The sequence below is a fragment of the Protomyctophum bolini genome, assembly GCF_963924005.1.
Source record: "Protomyctophum bolini genome assembly, chromosome: 12".
NCBI lineage: Eukaryota > Metazoa > Chordata > Actinopteri > Myctophiformes > Myctophidae > Protomyctophum > Protomyctophum bolini.
Window position 1 is genome coordinate 19,947,903 of NC_137873.1, and position 20,869 is coordinate 19,968,771.

At 43.7% G+C, this 20,869-nt stretch overlaps 3 protein-coding genes across 5 annotated transcripts; 2 read left to right on the plus strand and 1 right to left on the minus strand.

Moving 5' to 3' along the window:
- Positions 1–644: 644 nt before the first annotated feature.
- On the minus strand, positions 645–19,879 carry LOC308325598 (arylsulfatase I-like). Of its 3 annotated transcripts, none has more exons than XM_080778137.1 (11): positions 19,253–19,879; positions 16,892–17,092; positions 16,398–16,537; positions 15,672–15,821; positions 15,225–15,299; positions 8,162–8,336; positions 6,452–6,688; positions 5,499–5,645; positions 5,137–5,302; positions 3,085–3,221; positions 645–2,839 (listed from the first exon to the last, which is right to left on the minus strand). In XM_080778137.1, the coding sequence occupies exons 2-11, from the start codon at positions 17,081–17,083 to the stop codon at positions 2,408–2,410; spliced, it is 1,851 nt and encodes a 616-aa protein (XP_080634263.1). In that variant the 5' UTR covers positions 17,084–17,092; positions 19,253–19,879; the 3' UTR covers positions 645–2,407. The 3 variants fall into 3 exon arrangements, with proteins under 3 accessions (XP_080634263.1, XP_080634262.1, XP_080634261.1); XM_080778136.1 differs by having other exon boundaries at positions 3,085–3,278; XM_080778135.1 differs by having other exon boundaries at positions 3,085–3,845.
- LOC308325339 (protein kinase C and casein kinase substrate in neurons protein 2-like) lies at positions 10,530–11,471 on the plus strand (the record flags this gene model as incomplete). The annotated part of the gene is made up of 1 exon (XM_080777825.1): positions 10,530–11,471. One exon carries the CDS (start codon positions 10,530–10,532, stop codon positions 11,469–11,471), a length of 942 nt encoding a protein of 313 aa, XP_080633951.1.
- On the plus strand, positions 11,452–13,706 carry LOC308325340 (protein kinase C and casein kinase substrate in neurons protein 2-like; the record flags this gene model as incomplete). Its single annotated transcript, XM_080777826.1, has 1 exon — positions 11,452–13,706. Exon 1 carries the CDS (start codon positions 11,931–11,933, stop codon positions 13,704–13,706), a length of 1,776 nt encoding a protein of 591 aa, XP_080633952.1. The 5' UTR covers positions 11,452–11,930.
- Positions 19,880–20,869: the final 990 nt, after the last annotated feature.

The following is a 20,869-nucleotide window of genomic DNA, read 5'->3' on the forward strand; positions in this document are numbered from 1 at the left end:
CTTTGGGAACCACTGATCTAAAGTGAGTTGTGAGCTTTTCTTTTGCTTTATGATTTGCTGCTTTTGCAGTTTGGCTCCGCACCAAGGATGGATTCTTAATGATACTACAGTTTGGCTCAGCACCAAGGATGGATTCTTTATCAGTTTGTCTCAGCACCAAGGATGGATTCTTTATGATGCTACAGTTTGGCTCAGCACCAAGGATGAATTCTTTATGATACTACAGTTTGGCTCAGCACCAAGGATGGATTCTTTATCAGTTTGTCTCAGCACCAAGGATGGATTCTTTATCAGTTTGTCTCAGCACCAAGGATGGATTCTTTATCAGTTTGTCTCAGCACCAAGGATGGATTCTTTATCAGTTTGTCTCAGCACCAAGGGTGGATTCTTTATGATACTACAGTTTGGCTCAGCACCAAGGATGGATTCTTTATGATACTACAGTTTGGCTCAGCACCAAGGATGGATTCTTTATCAGTTTGGCTCAGCACCAAGGATGGATTATTTTTGTCTTTGATTGACATGATACTGACCATGATACTAACATGATAAGCAACTGACACTATACTGACCATGATACTAACATAAGCTACTGACATGATACTGTAATTTTTGTTTTAACCACAGTTTGAACAAGACAACAATGAAAACGAATGAAATGTTTTAATATTTCAATTGACGTCAACGCTATCAAACAGCTACATAATTTGGAAAGTGCTGTAGCAGACAATACAGTAGGTAAAATACTAATTGGTGCTATCATCATGACTCAATCAACTAATAACAAATCCCAAGTGTAATATCTTTAAGCAGTACACATAACAGTAACAGGAATGGGATGGAAGAGAAGGAAGTAAGTTCAAGAATAATGTATGGTCAACTGAAGACACATTCAAAGTTGTCAAAAGGCACATTTCAATTGTAGCAATATACAACTGAGGTCAACATTTAACCTGCTTATTTCAGAAGACATTGGAAACATGCACTACTCCTCAGAAATTAAAAAATATATTCTAATGGGCATTAAACCCTATACTTAGTTTAAAGGTGTCCCCCTGCATGGCTCTATATTTGGTCAGCTGCTCTTTTCCGTCTAAACAAAGAATGCAAAAATACAATCTTGGGCTTGTAGATCTGCCATGCATTTTTTTGCCGAATGTTCGCCCCAGAATATGCTTTAGGGTTCATGCGGTTAACACATCGTTAGAATCATTTTACAATACAGTTACATTAAAACGGGTATTTCTAAATCCAAACATTCTAAGATTTCTCAGAAATTCCGACACTTTTTTCTTTTTTTTCCTTTTACAATTTACATACTTTTGTATGGTGCTGCATATAGAAACACTGAAACATTACACATGTATTCAAATGATTTACAGCATTAACATTAATTTAAAACATGTAAAGTGTCACATATATAGACAGTCTTAGTGGCAAGACCTCAGTCATTCACTTAAGAGTAAAAAAAAACAATCAATGAAATAACTATGAAGCCACAGAGTGGATAGAGTTTCAGATGGTACCTCAACATCCCAGATGGCAGTATTAGGACTCACCAGTGGTGGACAGTAACAAAGTACATTTACAGTAGGCTACTTAAGTACTGTACATAAGGACGGTTTTTGAGTATATTGTTGCTGTCGGGCAGATGTTTTTGTATTCTTTTCGTAAATTAATGTCCTGCTTGAGACGTTTTTGTGTCACACAAAAGCATCAAAAGTACCAGGATGAATCAATTCGCAATTTCGCACGACGACTAAATTGGAGAAAAGGCGCCTAAAAAATAGGCCCCTTGCAGCACGAAGTGTAGATCTGCTATTTAAGTTACTTTTTAATTTGATTCCTGTAAAAATAACTGTTTTTATTCATATGAGGATTCCACCTGACAGGTCAATACAGCAATGCATTGATATTAAGAATAAAATGCAGTAATGCACTTTGTAATTTGTACTGCATGAGCAACTTTCACTTGTAGATGAGTAATATTTGACCAGGGGTATCTATACTTTTACTCAAGTACTGGGGATGAGTACATTGTCCACCACTGGTCCTTACTAACAGAGTTGAATGAGCCACTCTGGAAATTTTTAATTGGCTTAAAGGTATTTCACATTTTCATGTAGGTGCACACCAAACCATTTTATTCTGCCCTGGAGTCTGTGACATAATCTCACAGAGTCCTGGCATCGTCACCCCCCGTGTCTCACATTCTATTGGACAGAATCGTTGACATAAAAAATGTATTCAACGGAACCTGAATTTTCACAGAACAAGATGTCACCGACCTGCTCTCAGAACATTCTTTATACCAAGTTGGATTTACATGAGCTCTCGCCTTGCTTGCTTTGGTCACTATTGTTAGGAAAACTAAATCCGATTGGACATCATCCTAGTGTTAGGAAAACTAAATCCGATTGGACATCATCCTAGTGTTCAGCTTCATGAAAAACGACCTCAGCTTACACAGCTTACATTTCTTCTTTCTCTTCTTCTTCTTCCTGTTCTTGCCTTTCTTATAGACTCCTTTGTGCATCTCCTCCTGCTTGTCGTCCTCCCCCTCCTCCACCCAGGGCACCCAGGCCCCGCCGTGCCTGTCGGGATTGGCTCGTGGGTCGTCGGGCGGAAAGTGAACCGGCACGGCAGTCTGGTTATAGTAGACCAGCCGGTCCAGCAGGACTTGGACCACGTCTGGCCTCTGGTCCGCCAGGTCCCACCGCTCGTACGGGTCTTCAGTGATGTTGAACAACCAGATGTTTTTGATGGCAGCCGTTTTGGACGAGGAGGACGACGAGGCTCGTTCTAGGTTCCACCAGCGGCCTGGGAGAGTGGTAAGTACCTGGGGACCAGAAATGGAATATTATTTGTATGTTGATTTAACCTAAACTGTGGTTTAAAACCTCTTTTCCCTTCTAAAAGAGGCCTGAACACGTTTTCAGCAGTGTCTAAACAATAGTTTGTTTTTATGTACTTTTCAGTAACTTCCATCTTCATTGTCACATCGGTGTAAAACCTGGGTGAAATTCTTTGTCAAACAAATGTAATGTATTGTGCATTTTTGTCAATAGAAACTTCAATCGATACCTGAGGAGGCACCCAGTCTCCATGACCTGGGTCTCCAGTAAGCAGCTTCCAGTCCCCAACTCTGATGGCAGCCTGGACGGACGTGTCCCACACTGACCCGGATGACTGGAGGTCAGCCTGGGTTTTGGGTTGGAGATCTAGAAGGAGCTGGGGTTTGAGTTGCGATGGGCGGTGGGGTTTGGGTTGTGGCGGTCCTGACAAAGACATGTTCTGGTACTGAGATTGAGTCTGGCTGCTCTGTGACTTTAAATGTAGTGTATTTTGGGGCTGGGGTTTTTCCCATGCTGGTTCCGACAGTGACAGGTTTTGGCTTGAGGACTGGGCCTGAATGGGCTGTGGCTTTAAAAGTGTCTCGTACTTGGAGAGGGGTTGGCTCTCAGAGTAGTCTTGAGACTTGGTTTTAGGTTTAAGTTTGGATTTGGATAGGGGCTTAAGTTTGGGGAGTGGCTTGGATTTGGATAGGGGCTTAAGTCTGGGGAGTGGCTTGGAATTGGATAGGGGCTTAAGTTTGGGGAGTGGCTTGGATTTTGGGAGGGGCTTAATTTTGGGGAGTGGCTTGGATTTGGGCAGAGGCTTAATCTTGGAGAGTGGCTTAGATTTGGGGATAGGCTTAAGCTTTGGTTTGGGACGGGGTTGGGAATGTGACTGTGACTTCTTAGTGGCCTTCAATTCTGATCCCAACTTTGGCCCCTTTTTGTGTTGGGGCTTCTTGACCTTCTTGGGCTTTTTGGGGGCCGGACCCAGGGCTTTCTTAGATGTAACTGTCAAGACGAAGGAAACACCAACTACATTTAGCATTCATTTATCTTAGATTTGTTTAACATAAGGAATATATAAGAAATCTTTCCCGCTGTTTGATTAATCTCTAGACTGTTCATCCCTTCATCTTGTCCTCACCTCACACTGAGCAATGCTTTTTTTATATTCCTCCCACCTGACACTTATTCACCCCTTCTTAATTCATCCTTCCTTTCTATTTTACTTCATTCCTTCTTAACTTCCGTCTTCCCTCTTCCTTTCTTTCCCCTGACTTGCTTTTGAAACCCCATATTTTTCCACCTCCCTGTCTTCCATAGCTGCATACCTCTTCCTGATGGTCTTGACATCATAATTCAGACTTCTGCTCACACTAGGGATGCTGTGATCCGATCTTCAGATCGGATATCGGCCCGATATCAGCCAAAACAGGTAGATCGAATCGGATTGCAGTGAAAATGACCGATCTACTGTAACGCTCCAATCCAAGCAATCCATTCTCCAGTAGTCCGCTCCCGCACTTCTATCCCGCAGATTCGGCATGTAGAGGCCACGTGATCACAACAGTGTTTTCTATAGTCACAGGCAGCTAGCCAGCAAGCAATACAAACCATAGATGGAGAGACTTAAATATGTGCTGGATCGGTATCGGATCGGTGTAGAGCGCCGAAGTCTGACGTCAATATCGGTAGAGGGCGCAAATCCACGGGTTCATGTACTTTTTATTTACATTGTAATCACCATAGGGGGATTTTAGATCGCCTCATATAAGTACTGTGTTTGAAAAATAAACATTATCTTGGCCGCTTCACTCATATGGATATATATGTAGAATCAACTGACTGAGAGAAAACGCTAATGGTACTGCTACTGAATTATTTACATTTTCGCTAGAAGCAGAATGTATCATATATGAGTGACTGACTGTCGCAAACGATACTGACAATAACGCGCAGCGACAGCTTGTTTATTTTTGGACCACAATGCTTATATGAAACGATTTTAAGATGAGCCCATGTTATTCTCCATAGACTTCCGTGAACCAGGGGAATCGAGGAGATGAGCGAGTGACGTCAGGACTTCGGCGCTCTATGGAGGCTGCCGTATCGCCGGTATCGGATCATGCCATATCGCTATCCGGATCGGAAGTGAATCATCTAGATTGCAGCATCCCTAGCTCAAACGTAAGGTCTATTTCTCTGAGCACCTAACACTATAACAGCAAATAAAGGTAAAATAAGCAATATCCTATTCAAACACTTTTCACGACTGTATTCCCTTGGTGTCAGTGTTCACCTGGAGCTACTTTCTTCTTTCCGGGAGGTGTCTTGGTGCCACCCTGGGCCGTGGCTGGAGCAGGGGGTCTGTTTAGGGGGTCTATGTTGTGTAGTATCTCCAGGCGGGGTGACTCCTTGCCCTCGCTGAGGGTGTCCCAAACATCATAACCATCAAGACCCTCACTCTGCACCACAAAAAAAAAGAAAACAATGAAAATGGGACATAGGTGACCATTCATTCTAGAATACAAAAACAGTCAAAGTTTATGTTAAATAAATGCATCACTGTACAGTATGTACAGTGTACGTACAGTATAAGCAGTATTCATAGTAACACCATAGACATTGCCTAGAAGAAACCCTGCCACAGGTGCAACCAACCTGGCTGATGTTTCCTCCAGCCAGTCCCACCAGTGTGGGGAACCAGTCGGTAATGTGGAGCAGGGCTTTGGAGATCCTTCTCCGCCGCCTCAGCAAGGGGCTGTGCACGAATGCCACCCCGCGTACTCCCCCCTCCCAATAGGTCCCCTGGGAACAGAGATAGATTTACATGTCAACTTAAGTTATTGTTATATTAAACAAATAGCGTTGTCTTTGAGACAGACAGTAGGAAGGCGAAAGACTAAAGCCTACAAGAAACCTTTTTTGCTTCGGGTCAAAATTATGTGATGCATGGAATGTTGTAGATCTGCAATTTTCAGTCAGACTGTTGCCTCTCGCAATTTTCAAATGCTTCCGTTATACAGCCTGGAGCATGGAAGCTCTGATCATGAGTAAAAAATATAGCGGTCCTCCCCACTTCGGTTTCGTCTTTAGAGTCGTGCAAATTTATCCCAATTTAAATAAAAATCATCTAAGCATATATCTTGCTGCTTAGCAGAAACAAAATAAAATAATAAAATGTAAAGATATTTTAAAATATATTTTTGTGAACGGAAATGCAGCTTCCTTGCTCGGATTTTGGGAGGTATAAAGCATTTGCAGATTGTGGAATAGTTGTCTGGCTATACAAGACTAGATATTTTTGGCTAATGTTCCCCAGTGTTTAATGGACAAATGTCAAATGTGACAAATATGTAAAAGCGAGTTGGAGATTGATGAAAATAAACAGCAGAGATCCCGGTGGCAAGACCACCAACATTACAGCGCTGTACACAATTCTTCAGAGGCTCAAGTGGTAGCCTGCTAGGCAGACTACTGAGTGGGCGAGGTCTACGGTTCAGAGCTCAGGAGGGTAAGTAGGATTTTAAAGACACAAAAGAAAGGAAATACAACACTTTTTAGGATGCGCACAGTTTCAAATGTGCAAGAAAATTAGAATAGTATAACAGTACTTTACGGCCGCGCAGGGGCCAGTTGCTCCCGCCTGTGAACGGCTGGGCCCCGTTATCCGTGGAGTAGATGATGACACTGTTCCGGTAGTATCCGTACTTTCTGAGGGCGTACGTCACGTTGTGGACTGCCTCGTCCACTGTGGAAACCATAGCAGCGAACTTGCGCCTGGCGATGTTGGTCATGTCGCGGTACGGGTAGATGTAGGATTTGGGAGGCTGCAGAGGGGTGTGGACTGCCTGAGAAGATAAAAGATTTACTTCTTTAAATGTTACAGTTTACCTGTGGTCCATATACAGTATATACTACAGTATCCATTCCATCCATCTTCAACTGTGCTTATCCAGTTCTGGGATGATATTATATACAGTTATAGGTATATACTGTATATCAGGGTTGAAATGTGCTGCTTTTTTTCCGCACATTTTTATCCCACGATTTTGCAGCCCATTCTTTCACCCAGTGTCAATTAACTAATGTAATCCTGGGCGCTACACTTCCTCTGCCAACCTGGGGAGAGCAACGGACTGACCTCATGCTTCCTTCTATTCATGACATGTCCAAGCTGCTTCTTTTCACCTGGCAGGGAGGAGTTTCCCTGGTTGGACGTAGTGTATGGAGGGAACACGTTATTCCAACCAGTTCCTTTCCCCTCCATCAGGCGCCCTGGCTGGCCAGGGGGAGGTAGTTTTAGAGACCACGATTACTGCATGTTTTTGTGAGGGTATCTACCCTAGGGGACACGGGGAGAACATGCAAACTCCACACAGAAAGGCCCTTTCGCCAACCCCCGCCTCGGGTATGGGCACTGATGACGCGGAGGAGGGAACACGCCGCCAGTGCCCACATGGGCACTGATGACGGGAATCAGCGGGAATCGAACCCAGGACCTTCTAGCTGTGAGGCGACAGCACTATTGTATTGTAGTTCTATTACAAATTACAATCGTTGATAGTATGAGTGATAGTAGTAGCTTTAGTAGAAAATAGTATTTGCGGCGTTGCAGTATTCATAATATTATATGAAACATCAACTGACAGTGAAAAGAAAATATAGATTTTGTCCTGCAAACATAAACGACAGAGTCACATACCTGAATCTCTGGGGTGATTTGTTCTTTGGAACACAGTTCTTATATGACACGATCTAATTTGCCTATGAGAATTACAATACAAAAATATCACACCTGTGTGAAGTGACATTAACTCCTGCATATAGGAGTGGCACTAAAAAATAGGGCATAGCATTGGTGGCCATTTTGATTCCATGTCCAAAGGATATTTGAAAAACGCAAAAGAAAAGGAATTTGCAATTGTGGTTGCTAAGTAGGCTACAGTATGATGATGTTGCTGTCTGATGATGATGTTGACCCACATGACATCACAGGGGGAATAATAAATAGGCAAACTTTTTGGGGTTACACTATAAATATTAATGTCTGGTAATTATATATTATATAGTCTAGTTGTGCTGTTTGTGCACCGCACCTATTCATTAATTATACAAATAATTCTTTACACATTTTGGACATGATTCATTGGGAAACAATCTATCTGCGGCACCATAAAAAGGCAGCCGCTGCTATGCCCTCTGTCTATAGTGTTCAGCGAAATACATGCTCCTTTATAAAGCCTGTCTGGAATTGAGGCTTTCGTCCGACGTCGGAAAGCACATTTGACCTGTAGTCGTAGTTGTATGAGGCACTACCATACCTGAAGGGATAGCAGCAGGAAGAGGGGCTTGGCTGTGGGCTCATGACTTTCCAGAATTTTGCGGACCCTCTGTGTGTAGAGCAGGGTGGAGTACCTCCCCTCCTGACCCCAAGCCACAGCCTCGTCCGCATGGAGATCATATCCGCACAGCCCTGGGCCATCACAGGATCCATAGCTGGGGGAGGATCAGTGATTCTTTTTACAATAATAAGGACGGACTCCTGGGTGGATATGCAAGGGCTAGGCAATTGATCGCCATTTGGTACCAGTTTTGAATCTCTATAGGACCTCAATGTACTCTGTTAATTTATCTGAGAGTGTACAAATGAAACCAAATGGACCCCTATACTGATCCATCTGGTTCCATTTGTACGTCAGTGGAACCAGGGGGATAGACAGAATAGTTTGTTAGAGTGTGAATAAAAGGGAGTGAGAGATGCGGACAGAGTGGTGATTACAGACTAGCCTCACAGTTTGTGGCCACTGTTGCTAGGATGCAGGTAAGGTAAACTATGTGCACTGTGAGATCTATATTTGGAAACACTAGTGCAGTTGCCGTTCCTACACAGAGCACTTGGACTTAACAGAGTACTTGGAGGCCAGTCTATAGTCTATCAGTCATGTACAAGGTAGTGTACACACACTACCTTGAGAGAAATGACTGAAATGCAAACCGGCCGCTTTCTGAAGGCACTGATCAGAGCGGCGCATGGCCCAGTAGCGTGTGGTCCAGGTCTATGTTTAAAGTGCTTTTGTTCTAGGTCTTTGGTCCAGCTCACGGCATAGCAGCGTGTGGTCAGCGTGTAGTCCAGCACAGAGTTGCCATGTCTGCTTATTACAAGTGACTTTGGGCTTGTTTTTCTGTAAAGTTGCTCGTATATATTGGTGGTTTCGTTTTTATGGGCTCGTTTCTAAAATGTAGTTTCTTATTTTGGGCTTTCTTCCAAATGTTGTTTAAACCAGTGGTTCTCAAACATTATCGTGTCAAGGACCCCCAGATTAATATGCATTTTGTCAACGGGACCCCCATCTGAACATACCGTATCTTGTGCCAGGGCAGGGACAATCATTTAATTATAATTTTTTCCCCTCAAGATTCTTTTGAAAATAGCAAGCTCTACAAGGTCTCATCGCATTATGACGTGCTGTGAGCTTGTAGCTCGGCTATTTTCAAATAGCTGATATACATCAAATAGTTGCCTGACGACCGTTTTTTGCTGCTATCGGGCATGTCCATACAGTAAATGCAGATGTGGTTCAAGGCCAGTCTGTGATGTCAGTCAGTTATGATGTCCATGCCATAGACTAGAGTATGGACCGGAAATACCCGTCCATTTATTTCTATGAGGTTTGCTCACCCAGTGCATACTCCTGCTCCTCCTCTGGCTATTCATTATTAATCCATTTAGACCTGAGGACCATTCTACAAATGTCTTCTAAATCCTAATAGTTTTCTGAATGTCAGTCGTTTCAAAATATATGTAATTGGCCTCCGACCCCCATCTGAAAATATGTTCTTCCAGGGACCCTCCAGAAGCAAATATTTGAGTTAAAATGTTCGCTCTGAAAGAATATACCGGTATATTCGAAATTTGCGCCACATTTTCACAATTTAAAAAAATAGCAGATCTACGTGCTCATAGCATGGCACTCGATGCCGCGCTATGAGCTTGTAGATCTGCTATTTTTCAATAGCTAAAGTATAACATAATGTTTAAAACACCAAAATGGGTTAGTCATTGACTCGATGCAATAATGATCGGTACGGTATTTCAACGCATCATTGCGGTAGCAAATCCAATTGTCCTTTATTATATTGTCCTACGGCACAAACTACCTCGGTCCCATTGGTCAAGCCATGAACTGCTGAGTCCAAACTGGATTTAAACTTTCTGTACCAGAGTTGGACACTTAAATAAAGGTTCCAACTCTGGTCGTCGTACATCATCCAATAAAAAAGTTATTTGTCAACTTATGTTATTATCTTTTAACCAGGATACAATGTTTAACTCATCTTTTCACCATGATCATGTAATATGAATGTATGTATGTATATATATATACCAGTGTGTGTGTGTGTGTGTGTGTGTGTGTGTGTGTGTATATATATATTTATATAAGCCCCGAGCTGAATTAAAACAGTTGCACTGTGTTTAGAAAGGCCGATTAGCTTGTCCACATATGACGTAAATTCTCCTTTCATTGTTGTGACATAAGAAGTATAGATAGATTGACAAAGTGTCTCAGCCAATCACAATGCGAGCTCGGAACAAACTGTGACGTCGCTGCCAATATAAAAGCTGCTGATGGAGCAGCTAGTGTTAATTGAACGGGACACCCCTCTACATTAAGACATAGGGCAGCAACAATGCCAGCCCCCCCTGATCTCTCCAAGCAGGTATTACCTCCCTCCAGTGACAGCTTCTGGGAGTTGGGTATGTACAATAGGACAGTGAAACGTGTGGATGATGCAAACCGTCTCTGCACCGACCTGATGACTTGCCTGCAGGAGCGCGGGCGTGTCGAGAAAGCCTACGCAGAGCATCTCACAGAGTGGGCCAAACGCTGGAGACAAGTCATAGACAAAGGTCCACAGGCCGGCTTATTGGAGCGAGCGTGGCTTGGCCTGTGCACGGAGGCTGAGAAGGTGAGCGACCTCCACATGGAGGTTAAGACGTCGCTGACGGGAGAGCTGTACGAGAAGGTGAAGAAGTTTCAGAAAGACACGTTTCACTGGAATGCAGGTACATTCAAGCAGATCCAGGATGCAACTGAAGGCTTCCACCAAGCACAACAACCCTGGGCAAGGATCTTCAAAGTAGTGGATATAACAAAGAAAGCATACCACGCGGCCGTTAAAGACGAGTGTGAGGTGTGGAACCGAGAAAACAGCAGCAACCCCGAATCCCAGAAGAAACTCCAGGAGAAGATGGAGAGATATCAGCAGGAGGTTCAGAAGACTAAGGAACGTTATGTGAGGGCCCTGGAGGATTTGGACAGGTCCACCCCTCAATACAAGCAGGAAATGGAGAAAGTGTTTGAGCAGTGGCAGCAGTTTGAAGATAAACGCATCTGCTTCTTCAGAGAGCTGCTACTGGAGGTCAAAAAGCACATCGATATTTCCGCCATTCGCAACTTCCAGGAAATCTACCGCACGTTGGAAAACACAATCTTAGCTGCCGATGCCAAGGAAGACTTGAAGTGTTTCCGGAGCAATCATGGACCAGGCATGTCCATGAACTGGCCCCGGTTTGAGGACTTGCCGGGCAGACCTAAAACCCCGGTCCCGAAGAAAAAGTCAGACCGCTGAACTGGATCAAATCAACCGGTTCATGTCCAGCAGCAGCCTGACCGTACCAAATGAAACAATACCGGTGGGCTCCATCAGCACTGTGATGTATGGCACACGTATGTGTCTGTTACCATATAATGGTACAGATTACCACGTGGTAGTTTGAGACCAGATTATGATGACAGTGATATCAGTACTGTGACGTAAGGCGTGACAACAGACAAATAACTTCTACTTTTTAGAATAGAAGGAGATTAGATTTACATTCTCTTACAATCACAATGCAAGGTCCAAACTACTGGTGACGTCGTTGCCAATATAAAGGTTGTACATGCAGCAGCTATAGTGTTCATTGACGAAGTAAAAGAACAATTATCTAGAGACAGACAGGTGTGCCCCTCCTGTCAGTCCCATACTACTGCTGAGCAGGGAAGAAGCTAACAGGGACAACAGATTAAGAAAGATAAGTCTTTCCATATGCAATCGAATAACGACTCAAGGAGTGAAAATCCCCCAAAGCCTATGATATCTTTATCCTGCGACAGCTTCTGGGAGGTAGGTAACTACAAAAGGGCAGTGAGGCGTGTGGATGATGCTAACCGCCTGTGTAGTGACCTGATGAGCTGCCTGCAAGAGCGTGCACGCATAGAGAAATTGCACGCGGATCAACTCACAGAGTGGGCCAAACGCTGGAGGCAACGCATAAACAAAAGTCCACAGTGCGGCACGTTGGAGAAAGCGTGGGTCAGCCTGTGCACAGAGGCAGAGAATGTGAGTAATCTCCACTTGGAGGTGCAGTCAGGGTTGGTGGGAGAGTCCTATGAGAAGCTGAAGAACTGGCAACAAGACACGTTCCACAAACATATGACTGGTGGATACAAGAAGACCCGGGAGGCCGACGAAGGCTTCCGCAACGCACAACAGCCCTGGGCCAAGAAACTCGAAGGAGTAGCAATGATGAAGAAGGCATACCACTCAGCCTGTAAAAAAGAGATTCTATTGAGCACCCGAGACAACAGCAATAAGTTGGAGAGCAACAACCCAGACTACCAGACGAAACTCCGGGACAAGGTGGATAAATGTCAGCAGGATGTTCAGAAGACTAAGGAACATTATGAGAAGGCCCTGGGGGAGTTGGACAAGTCCACCCCTCAGTACGTGGAGGTCATGGAGCAGGTGTTTGAGCAGTGGCAGCAGTTTGAAGACAAGCGCATCTGCTTCTTCAGAGAGCTACTACTGGAGGTCAAGCAACACCTCGACCTCTCCACCAATCACAAATTCCAGACTATCTACCACACCCTGGAAGACACAGTCTCAGCAGCTGATGCCAAAGAAGACCTTAAGTGGTTCCAGTCCAATCACGGACCGGGCATGCCCATGAACTGGCCCCAGTTTGTGGACTGGCCGATAGATCATAAACTGAGCACTCAAGAGACAAAGAAGCTGTCAGATGGTGTCACACTGACTGGTGACAGTCAGATTGAACCAGTGCAGTCAACCAAAACCAGCAGCACCCTCAGCCCGACTGTACCAACTAAAACAGCACTGGTGGGCTCGAACCCCTTGGAGAAGGTGATGAATGCCCGGGAGAAGCAGCAAGTGAAACCTGCCAGCACCATGGAGAAGACTCTGTATTGGTCAGAGGTGGACACAGCATTGAACCCTTTGTCCAACAATGGTGCCAGCAACCCATTAGAGGATGAACCCCCATCCCCGGGATTATTGGTGCCCGTTAGAGCCCTGTATGACCTCAGCTTCAAAGAAGGCAATGAGTTTACCAAGGCAGGTGTCCAGGATCAGGGTGATGGTAATGATCGTCCAGACAAGAACATGGGAAAGCCTTTGTCCACCAACAATGGTGGTAGCAACCCATTTGAGGATGGGCCCGTGTCCCCGGCGATATTGTCTGACTCTGAGAGACAGGAACAACAGTACAAGCCGCTTAGCTTCAAACCAGGTGGCGATGGTGAGTTCACCAAGATTGCCAATGAATCTGATGATGATTCTGAAGAGGACGAGGACCAGGATGATGATGTTGAATGGTCAGACATGGGTGGAAACCCTTTGTCCACCAACAAATGTGACAGAAACCCATTTGAGGATGGTCCCACATCCCCGGTGTTGTTGAATGACTATGAGAGACAGAACATTCAGGATGGACTGTACATGCTGCTCAGCTTCAAAGAAGATGATGATGATGAGTTAGCCAATGAATCAGATTCAGAAGATGACCTGGATCTGGATGATTGGTGAGACGAAGACACAGGTGGAAACCCTTTGTCCACCAATGGTGAGAACAACACTTTTGAGGATAGGCCAATTTGAGTCATACAGAGAGAGACCTGTATGACTATGAGGCAACAGAAACAGGACGACCTCAAAGCAAGCGACGACTTCAACGAGGCAAAACGGAGAAGTCAATGACAGAAGTGGATCTGTAATCCTGCCAAGTACAAAGGGGAAATCGACTCTCTCAATTTAGAACTCAAATGCATGCTGCCAGTAGGCCAAGGAATATTTTTCGGATTTTGGAAATGTGTGTTGAATTCAATGACTGATCCACTGTCCCATCATCGCTCCATGTTTGTGCAAGACTGACGCCAGACTATTCACAGGGATGCCATATCGTTGTCAGATGCTGTCTTGTTTATCTTTTATTCCATTTACATGTTTTATTGCTTTATAAGTGGGCTCGATCTCTTGGCAGCCCAGTTATGTTATTGTCAATATCCTTCTATTCCTTTTTTACTGCAAGGTGAGCCATCTTTAGGAGGGTTTATGTGCATGCTTGCCTGCCTGTTTGCAGCAGCAAATGTATTGTGCACACTGCCAGTATAGCTACTAGTTAGGTTAACTTAGTATGCCTCCACATTTTTTTTTTTACATGTTTTATACTTTTTCAAATACTTACGGTAAGTTAAGTTTTATGATGGAAGTCAATGGGGCATGGCTTAGTTTGTAAGAGGTAGTTTTTCCTACAACGACAAAAGTCAAATTATGCAAATAGAAAACTAGATGCAGAACATTCTGCAGACATGACATGTCAGATCCCCAAGGTTGGCACCCTGCCCTGTTCTTTTATTAATTGTGTAACCTTTGGTACGCTCTATATCTCCACACTTCTTTCACCTAGTTGAAATATACACTTGTGTGTATTTTTTTTGTGCGTGCCCCTGTGACGTCATGTGGAAGCCAAGTCTATGGACTTTTTACGGATTATAAAGTGGGTGACTGTCACAGTACACTATGACGTATTGGGTGCCAAAGTAAACTATGGCATAGTGGCAGCCAAATCTATGGACTTCTTACGAGGCTTTGATGACACTTGATGACTTTATCATCGTACATGATTATTGTGATAAAAGGTGTTGCTCACTTCACACAAGGGTGATTTTTATATTGCTAATAGACATCAGTGGTGGTCAAATGAACAACTTAATCCTTATATTCTAATAATATATACAAATCACTTGTCCTGTCCTATAGATTATGTCAATTGTAATTCTCATGAGTGTTGTTAATTTCCTTTTTATCACTGAATGTAAATTTTCTTCTTTCATAAAGTCGTTTCACTTGAAGCAAATTTTTGGGTCATTTAGCTTTGCAGTTTGCCGATCCGGTCAGTTGTAGAGTGGATACTGAACTATCTGCATTCATTAATACAGTATGTGTGCAAATTACCTCATACAATATGGGCTCTATGCTGTATCAGAACCCTGAGCAGTATACTGTAGAAACTAGGCTTTCTCAATAATATTGGTGCTTAGTTACCTGTAGTAATCAACACTTCCTGTCAAAGAACCAAAGAAACTGTCAAACCCCCTTCTGGTAGGCAGGCATGCCTTCCTGGAGAGCAGAGAGAGAAGATGAGCTTAATATTTATCAAAATAAAATAAATGAATAATGAATTTCTTTACTTTGAACCAGACGTAATCAAAACATTGAACTACAACAAAGATTGGCAACAAATTACTTGCCAGTGTATGGCCTTTTTAACCACTTGAACCCTATAGCACAGCCTATTCGGCCAGAAATATCAGATCTACAAAATGCACAATGTTGACGCATTGTGAGCTAGTAGATCTGATATATCTACCAAAGACATTTGGTGTAGAAGGAAGCAAGCGAAGACCATGTACCAAGTCAACTCAGGTTCATTTCCCCGTTTCCCAAGTATAGAGTGTCTAAGGGGTTAAAGCCGTTTAATTCATAACCAACCTGTAGAATCCCAGGTGCCACTTGCCCACCATGTGCGTAGCATAGCCAGCCTGCTGCAGCCTCTGAGGCAGGGTGTCCATGTGTAGGGGCAGACAGCTCGGTTGGCGAGGGCGGATTATAGAATGCTGGAGTCCTGTGTGGATCTGGTATCTATACAAGAGAGAGTGGATGATTTTGTAGGCCAATCCATATTTCACACTGTCAACGAAAATAATCTCTGTTGCACTTGTGATATTATATATTTTTGAGGGGAGCTATGAACATACATGTTACACATGTCAGACCTTTTTTATCCAATACTACAGGTCCATGTTTGTGTGAATCCATGTGCCTACTTGCTCTAGCATGTACTCATCACCAATGTGAGGGCATGGGTGGGTAAATGGCAGCTGAACGCGAGTAAATCACGAATAGTTAAAGCACATGAGGATTATTTTATTATTATTTTATTAATATAAAGCAGTAGTACAGTTTTCAAGCTGATACTCGAAAACTGATTCAAGTCGTTTTATTAGAGGGTGACTTTCACTAGAGTTCACTAGAGTAATTATTTAACTCAAGCATAATGTCTGAATAATTTTACCATATCAATAGCTTCAGAGAAGAACATCGACAGATGTTCTCTGGCTTATTTGTGGAGGGAATTATTATAGTATAACACAGAGGCTGAGACACAATAATCCATCTTGTTCTACTGAATAACAAATGGATGTCATTGAGTTTTACCTGCCGGTGATGAGCTGGCTGCGTGACGGAGTGCAGATGGGCTGTACGTAGTAGTTCTCTAGCTTCACCCCCTCTGCAGCCAGTTTATCCAGTGTGGGAGTCTTAATGGACGGGTTGTGGTAGCCAATGTCATTGTAGCCCTGTTTTGGGGAGTGGGTGGTATTATCTTTAATTGGCCACTATAGTTACCACTGAAAATACCTTCATAATTGTGTAAACTAAGAGAAGTTGGTTAAGCAAAAACTGGGTTTCATGTGGAACACACACACACACACACACAGGCAGGCTTTGGCTATTTTCCTCTGGTTTAAATGGTTCATGACATTGTGGTCTATGACTATTTATCATTTTCAACAGTTGTTGGCGGGTGAACAGAAAATAGTGCAGGTGGCGTGACATTCAGAGACAACCAGTGCGATAATTCACAACTGAACTCACACATTTTCACTCACTCACTCACTCACTCACACACACACACACACACACACACACACCTGGTCATCTGTGAGGATGAATATAATGTGTGGCTGCCTCTTCCGCTCCAGTGACGCCTCGTCGCTTTGCGTGCTCTCAAGGTGGTTGCTGTCATAATGGTGTTCCACCAGGCTGGCTGTTGTCCAGTCCACACACACACAGCCTAGACTAAGCAGGCCACTGAGCACAGACAGAGTGGTAGAGGTACACATCTTTTCTCCCTGGAGGGAGAGAATAGAAAACAAATACCGGTAGTGTGTTTTAATAAACCTTTGGGTACCATATTAAAATTAGGTGTTAAAGTGGATATGCTACATAAACCCATCAAACATGTTGTCCATTGTATTTTAAGTTAATATGCCATTAAACTAACAAGTACTGATTTTTTCCATTGCATTGTGCATGGGCTTTGGGACACAGTCTATATACACTATATAGCAGTGACACTCAACCTCAGGCCCGCGGGCCACATCAGGCCCGCGGGACCATTATGACTGGCCCACCAACGAAAATAAAATAAAAAGAAGAAAACGAAATCTGGAAAATGAAATAAAAATAAATAAATCTGAATGAAGTTATCTTTAATTACATTATTATAAGTAATACTATTAGAGTTGTACTATTACTCGAACGAAAATAAAAGCTTGGGGGGGGGGGGAGATGCAATGCAAATGAAAGACATATACTCTGTATCCCTATTCCCTGACATAATTTTATAGCTAAACGGACAGAATTCTATTTTATTTGAATGATGAAACCCAGCTGCCATTAATAGTTGGAAATGGAAATTGCGGAAATTGTAACTGCGGAAATGGTGGAAATGGAAATTGTGGAAATGCGTAAATGAAAATTGCGGAAATTGCGGAAATGGAAATTGTTAACCAACTTGCTGGCTGGCAGGTAGGCAGGCAGGCAGACAGCTACTCATAGACAGGCAGACAGACAGACAGCTACTCATGGAGAATTGGACAGGCAGGCAGTCAGACAGCTACTCATAGACAGGCAGACAGACAGCTACTCATGGAGAATTGGACAGGCAGGCAGACAGCTACTCATGGACAATTGGACAGGCAGGAAGGCAGACAGCTACTCATAGACAGACAGACAGACAGACAGACAGACAGACAGCTACTCATGGACAATTGGACAGGCAGGAAGGCAGACAGCTACTCATAGACAGACAGACAGCTACTCATAGACAATTGGGCAGGCAGGCAGACAGCTACTCATAGACAGACAGACAGCTACTCATGGACAATTGGACAGACAGACAGGAAGGCAGACAGCTACTCATAGACAGGCAGACAGACAGCTACTCATGGACAATTAGGCAGGCAGGCAGACAGCTACTCATAGACAGGCAGACAGACAGCTACTCATGGACAATTAGGCAGGCAGGCAGACGGCTACTCAGACAGGCAGGCAGACAGCTACTCATAGACAGGCAGACAGCTACTCATGGACAATTGGACAGACAGGAAGGCAGACAGCTACTCATAGACAGGCAGACAGACAGCTACTCATGGACAATTAGGCAGGCAGGCAGACAGCTACTCATAGACAGGCAGACAGACAGCTACTCATGGACAATTGGACAGACAGGCAGGCAGGCAGACAGACAGCTACTCATAGACAGGCAGACAGTAAGACAGCTACTCATTGACAGACAGACAAATAACTACTCATGGACAGACGGACAGACAGGCAGGCAGGCAGCCAGGCAAAGAGCTACTCATGTTATGTTATTATGTTATTATAACAGCTACTCATGTTATGTGCAATAATTTGTGCAGTTATGGAAACAGCTCTTTGTGTTTATGCAAGAACATGTAACACATTTATTTATTTACATATTGTGTGCATGCACATTGTACTTTGATACATTTTGCGAAAATAAAGCAATTGAAAGAGAGAAGTTATCAAGTATCATTAATGTCGTAATTTTATCTACTGGCCCCTGGCCCCTTGCCATTTTTGTAATGTGGCCCACAGGTAAATCTATTTGAGTATCCCTGCTATATAGTGTCACAGCTCTTGTGTTTGCCTATATGCAGTTATTACAACTGTAACTATCAGCACTTTGCAGCCTTATTTCTGGGGTAGTAATAGCAAGAGTTTGTTTAATCAAATGCAACCAGACTATGAGTCTACCGTAGTGAACATAGTATTCCATTGATTTAGCCTAGTAGTATACTATGTTCATCAATATGCAGCAACCCGTGGCACCCATCCCATGCATTCAAGACTCAGTCAAGACTGCAAGTTCATTAGACGGTCTAATGACTAATTTAGACCTATGGTTAGGCTACATCAGGAAACACGCCATCAGCATTTCACATGACTCAACAAATAGGCTACTCTTTTAAATGCTTAATCGGTACCTCGGTAAGAACGAGATTTTCTCCCCGACTCCTGTCCTCTTCTCGCCTCTCCTCCCATTCAAATCATTCTTCAAAACGTGTAAGTTGTGCTATGTCTGAGCTCGACGTTTGTGTGAAGGTCTGCACGATAGGCTACATGTCCCGCACATATGCTGCTAGAATTTTAATAACCCCTGGCTCTGCGCTTCTGGCTCCACACAAAATCTCAAAATGTATAAGCATTGCCCAATGCCCCCGCACACGTACACACACAGTGACACACGCGCACACACACCATTTGCTTAGCGACTATATGCTACTTTCAAGTGATCTTGCCGTAGAGAGCGGGTAAAAGACCATGCACTCGTGTTCTTATTGTAAAACTGATTGTCTGTTCTCTTTTACTTCCGAACCAAACTCACTTTCTACGGCTGCATCCAAGTGTCCTACACTACATACAACTATCTCTGTGACTGTGTTCTTAAGGCTATTCCACACCACAGCCCCTCTAAATTATAGGCTACTGTCTGTAGGCTAGATGAAAAGTTAAAGTAATTGAATATAGCCTACGACGAACGGCTGTTTCTGAAGAATATTAAACATGATGTAAAAAAAGACTGTTCTTGAGAATGCGTCCTCCTCCTCATAACTTCCCAGTGAATAATAATGATAAACGTAACCAGACCCTATCCCATTCCCGTCTTTAGACCCGCCCTTATCTGCTCCAAGTTTTCTTTCAACGCATGTGTCTGTACGTACGTACGTACGTGCACGCGCGTTCGGGGGTTAAATGTTGCACGGCATGTGTTGTCTGCAAGTAGACCTACAAACGGTTACATACAAATACAATTTCCAATCAATCAATCAATGCAAGGGATAAATAAATCAAGTGTATGGTCCTCAACACATTACCACTGGTTCTCAAACTTTATCTCAAACAAACTGGTTCTCATCTCAAACGTGTTGTTCCTTGCATGTTGTGCCACCACAACACATACGCGGAACCCAACTGGAAATATTTTGTCATGTCAGGGACCCCCATAAGAGAAGATTTATTGTATAATAATAATAATACATTTGATTGATTGATTATAGGCCTACTTATACTTTTTTCCATAATCCAATCTCAAATTAAAAATCACACCTGTGTGAAGTAAGTGGTGCAACTCCGTGTGGGCATCCCGGGGGGTAAAAAACTTCCAGGCCCACAGGAATGCACCCAGGGTTTCGGCCCGGTTCCGGCGAGCCTGCCCGCATCCGAAACGGTCGCGAAATGACAGTTGGGGGTCGTGTGGGGGTCCCCGGAACATCCAGACCCCCAGGAACACGCCGAGGGGGCCTGGCCGGTTCCAGCGAGCCACCCGCGTCCAAAAGAAAGGTTGAGAAATTACAGTTACCGTGGGGGGGGTCCCTCTACTGTACTGTAACTGTACTGTACTTTCACACCTGAAATCATCATATAGCCTATACAGTTAATATGTGTTTGTGTGTGTTAGGCTGCGCAACAGTGACACTTGGTTGTGAACCAACCAAACGCTATTTTCGTGCTCGGACAGACCGAGCCAGCCAGCCAGCCACCCCCACCCAGAGACACACAAAGCTCCTTAATGAAGTGGTTGCACCACTTAAAAATGTTGT

Bases quoted from the DNA above. Each gene is read 5' to 3' on its own strand.
- LOC308325598 (XM_080778135.1), bottom strand. From the start codon at position 17,083: ATGTGTACCTCTACCACTCTGTCTGTGCTCAGTGGCCTGCTTAGTCTA. The intron at 15,822-16,397 runs GTAAAACTCAAT...TCTCTTGTATAG, and splicing joins AGCCAGCTCATCACCGGCAG to ATACCAGATCCACACAGGAC. The intron at 6,689-8,161 runs GTATGGTAGTGC...TTATCTTCTCAG, and splicing joins TCCTGCTGCTATCCCTTCAG to GCAGTCCACACCCCTCTGCA.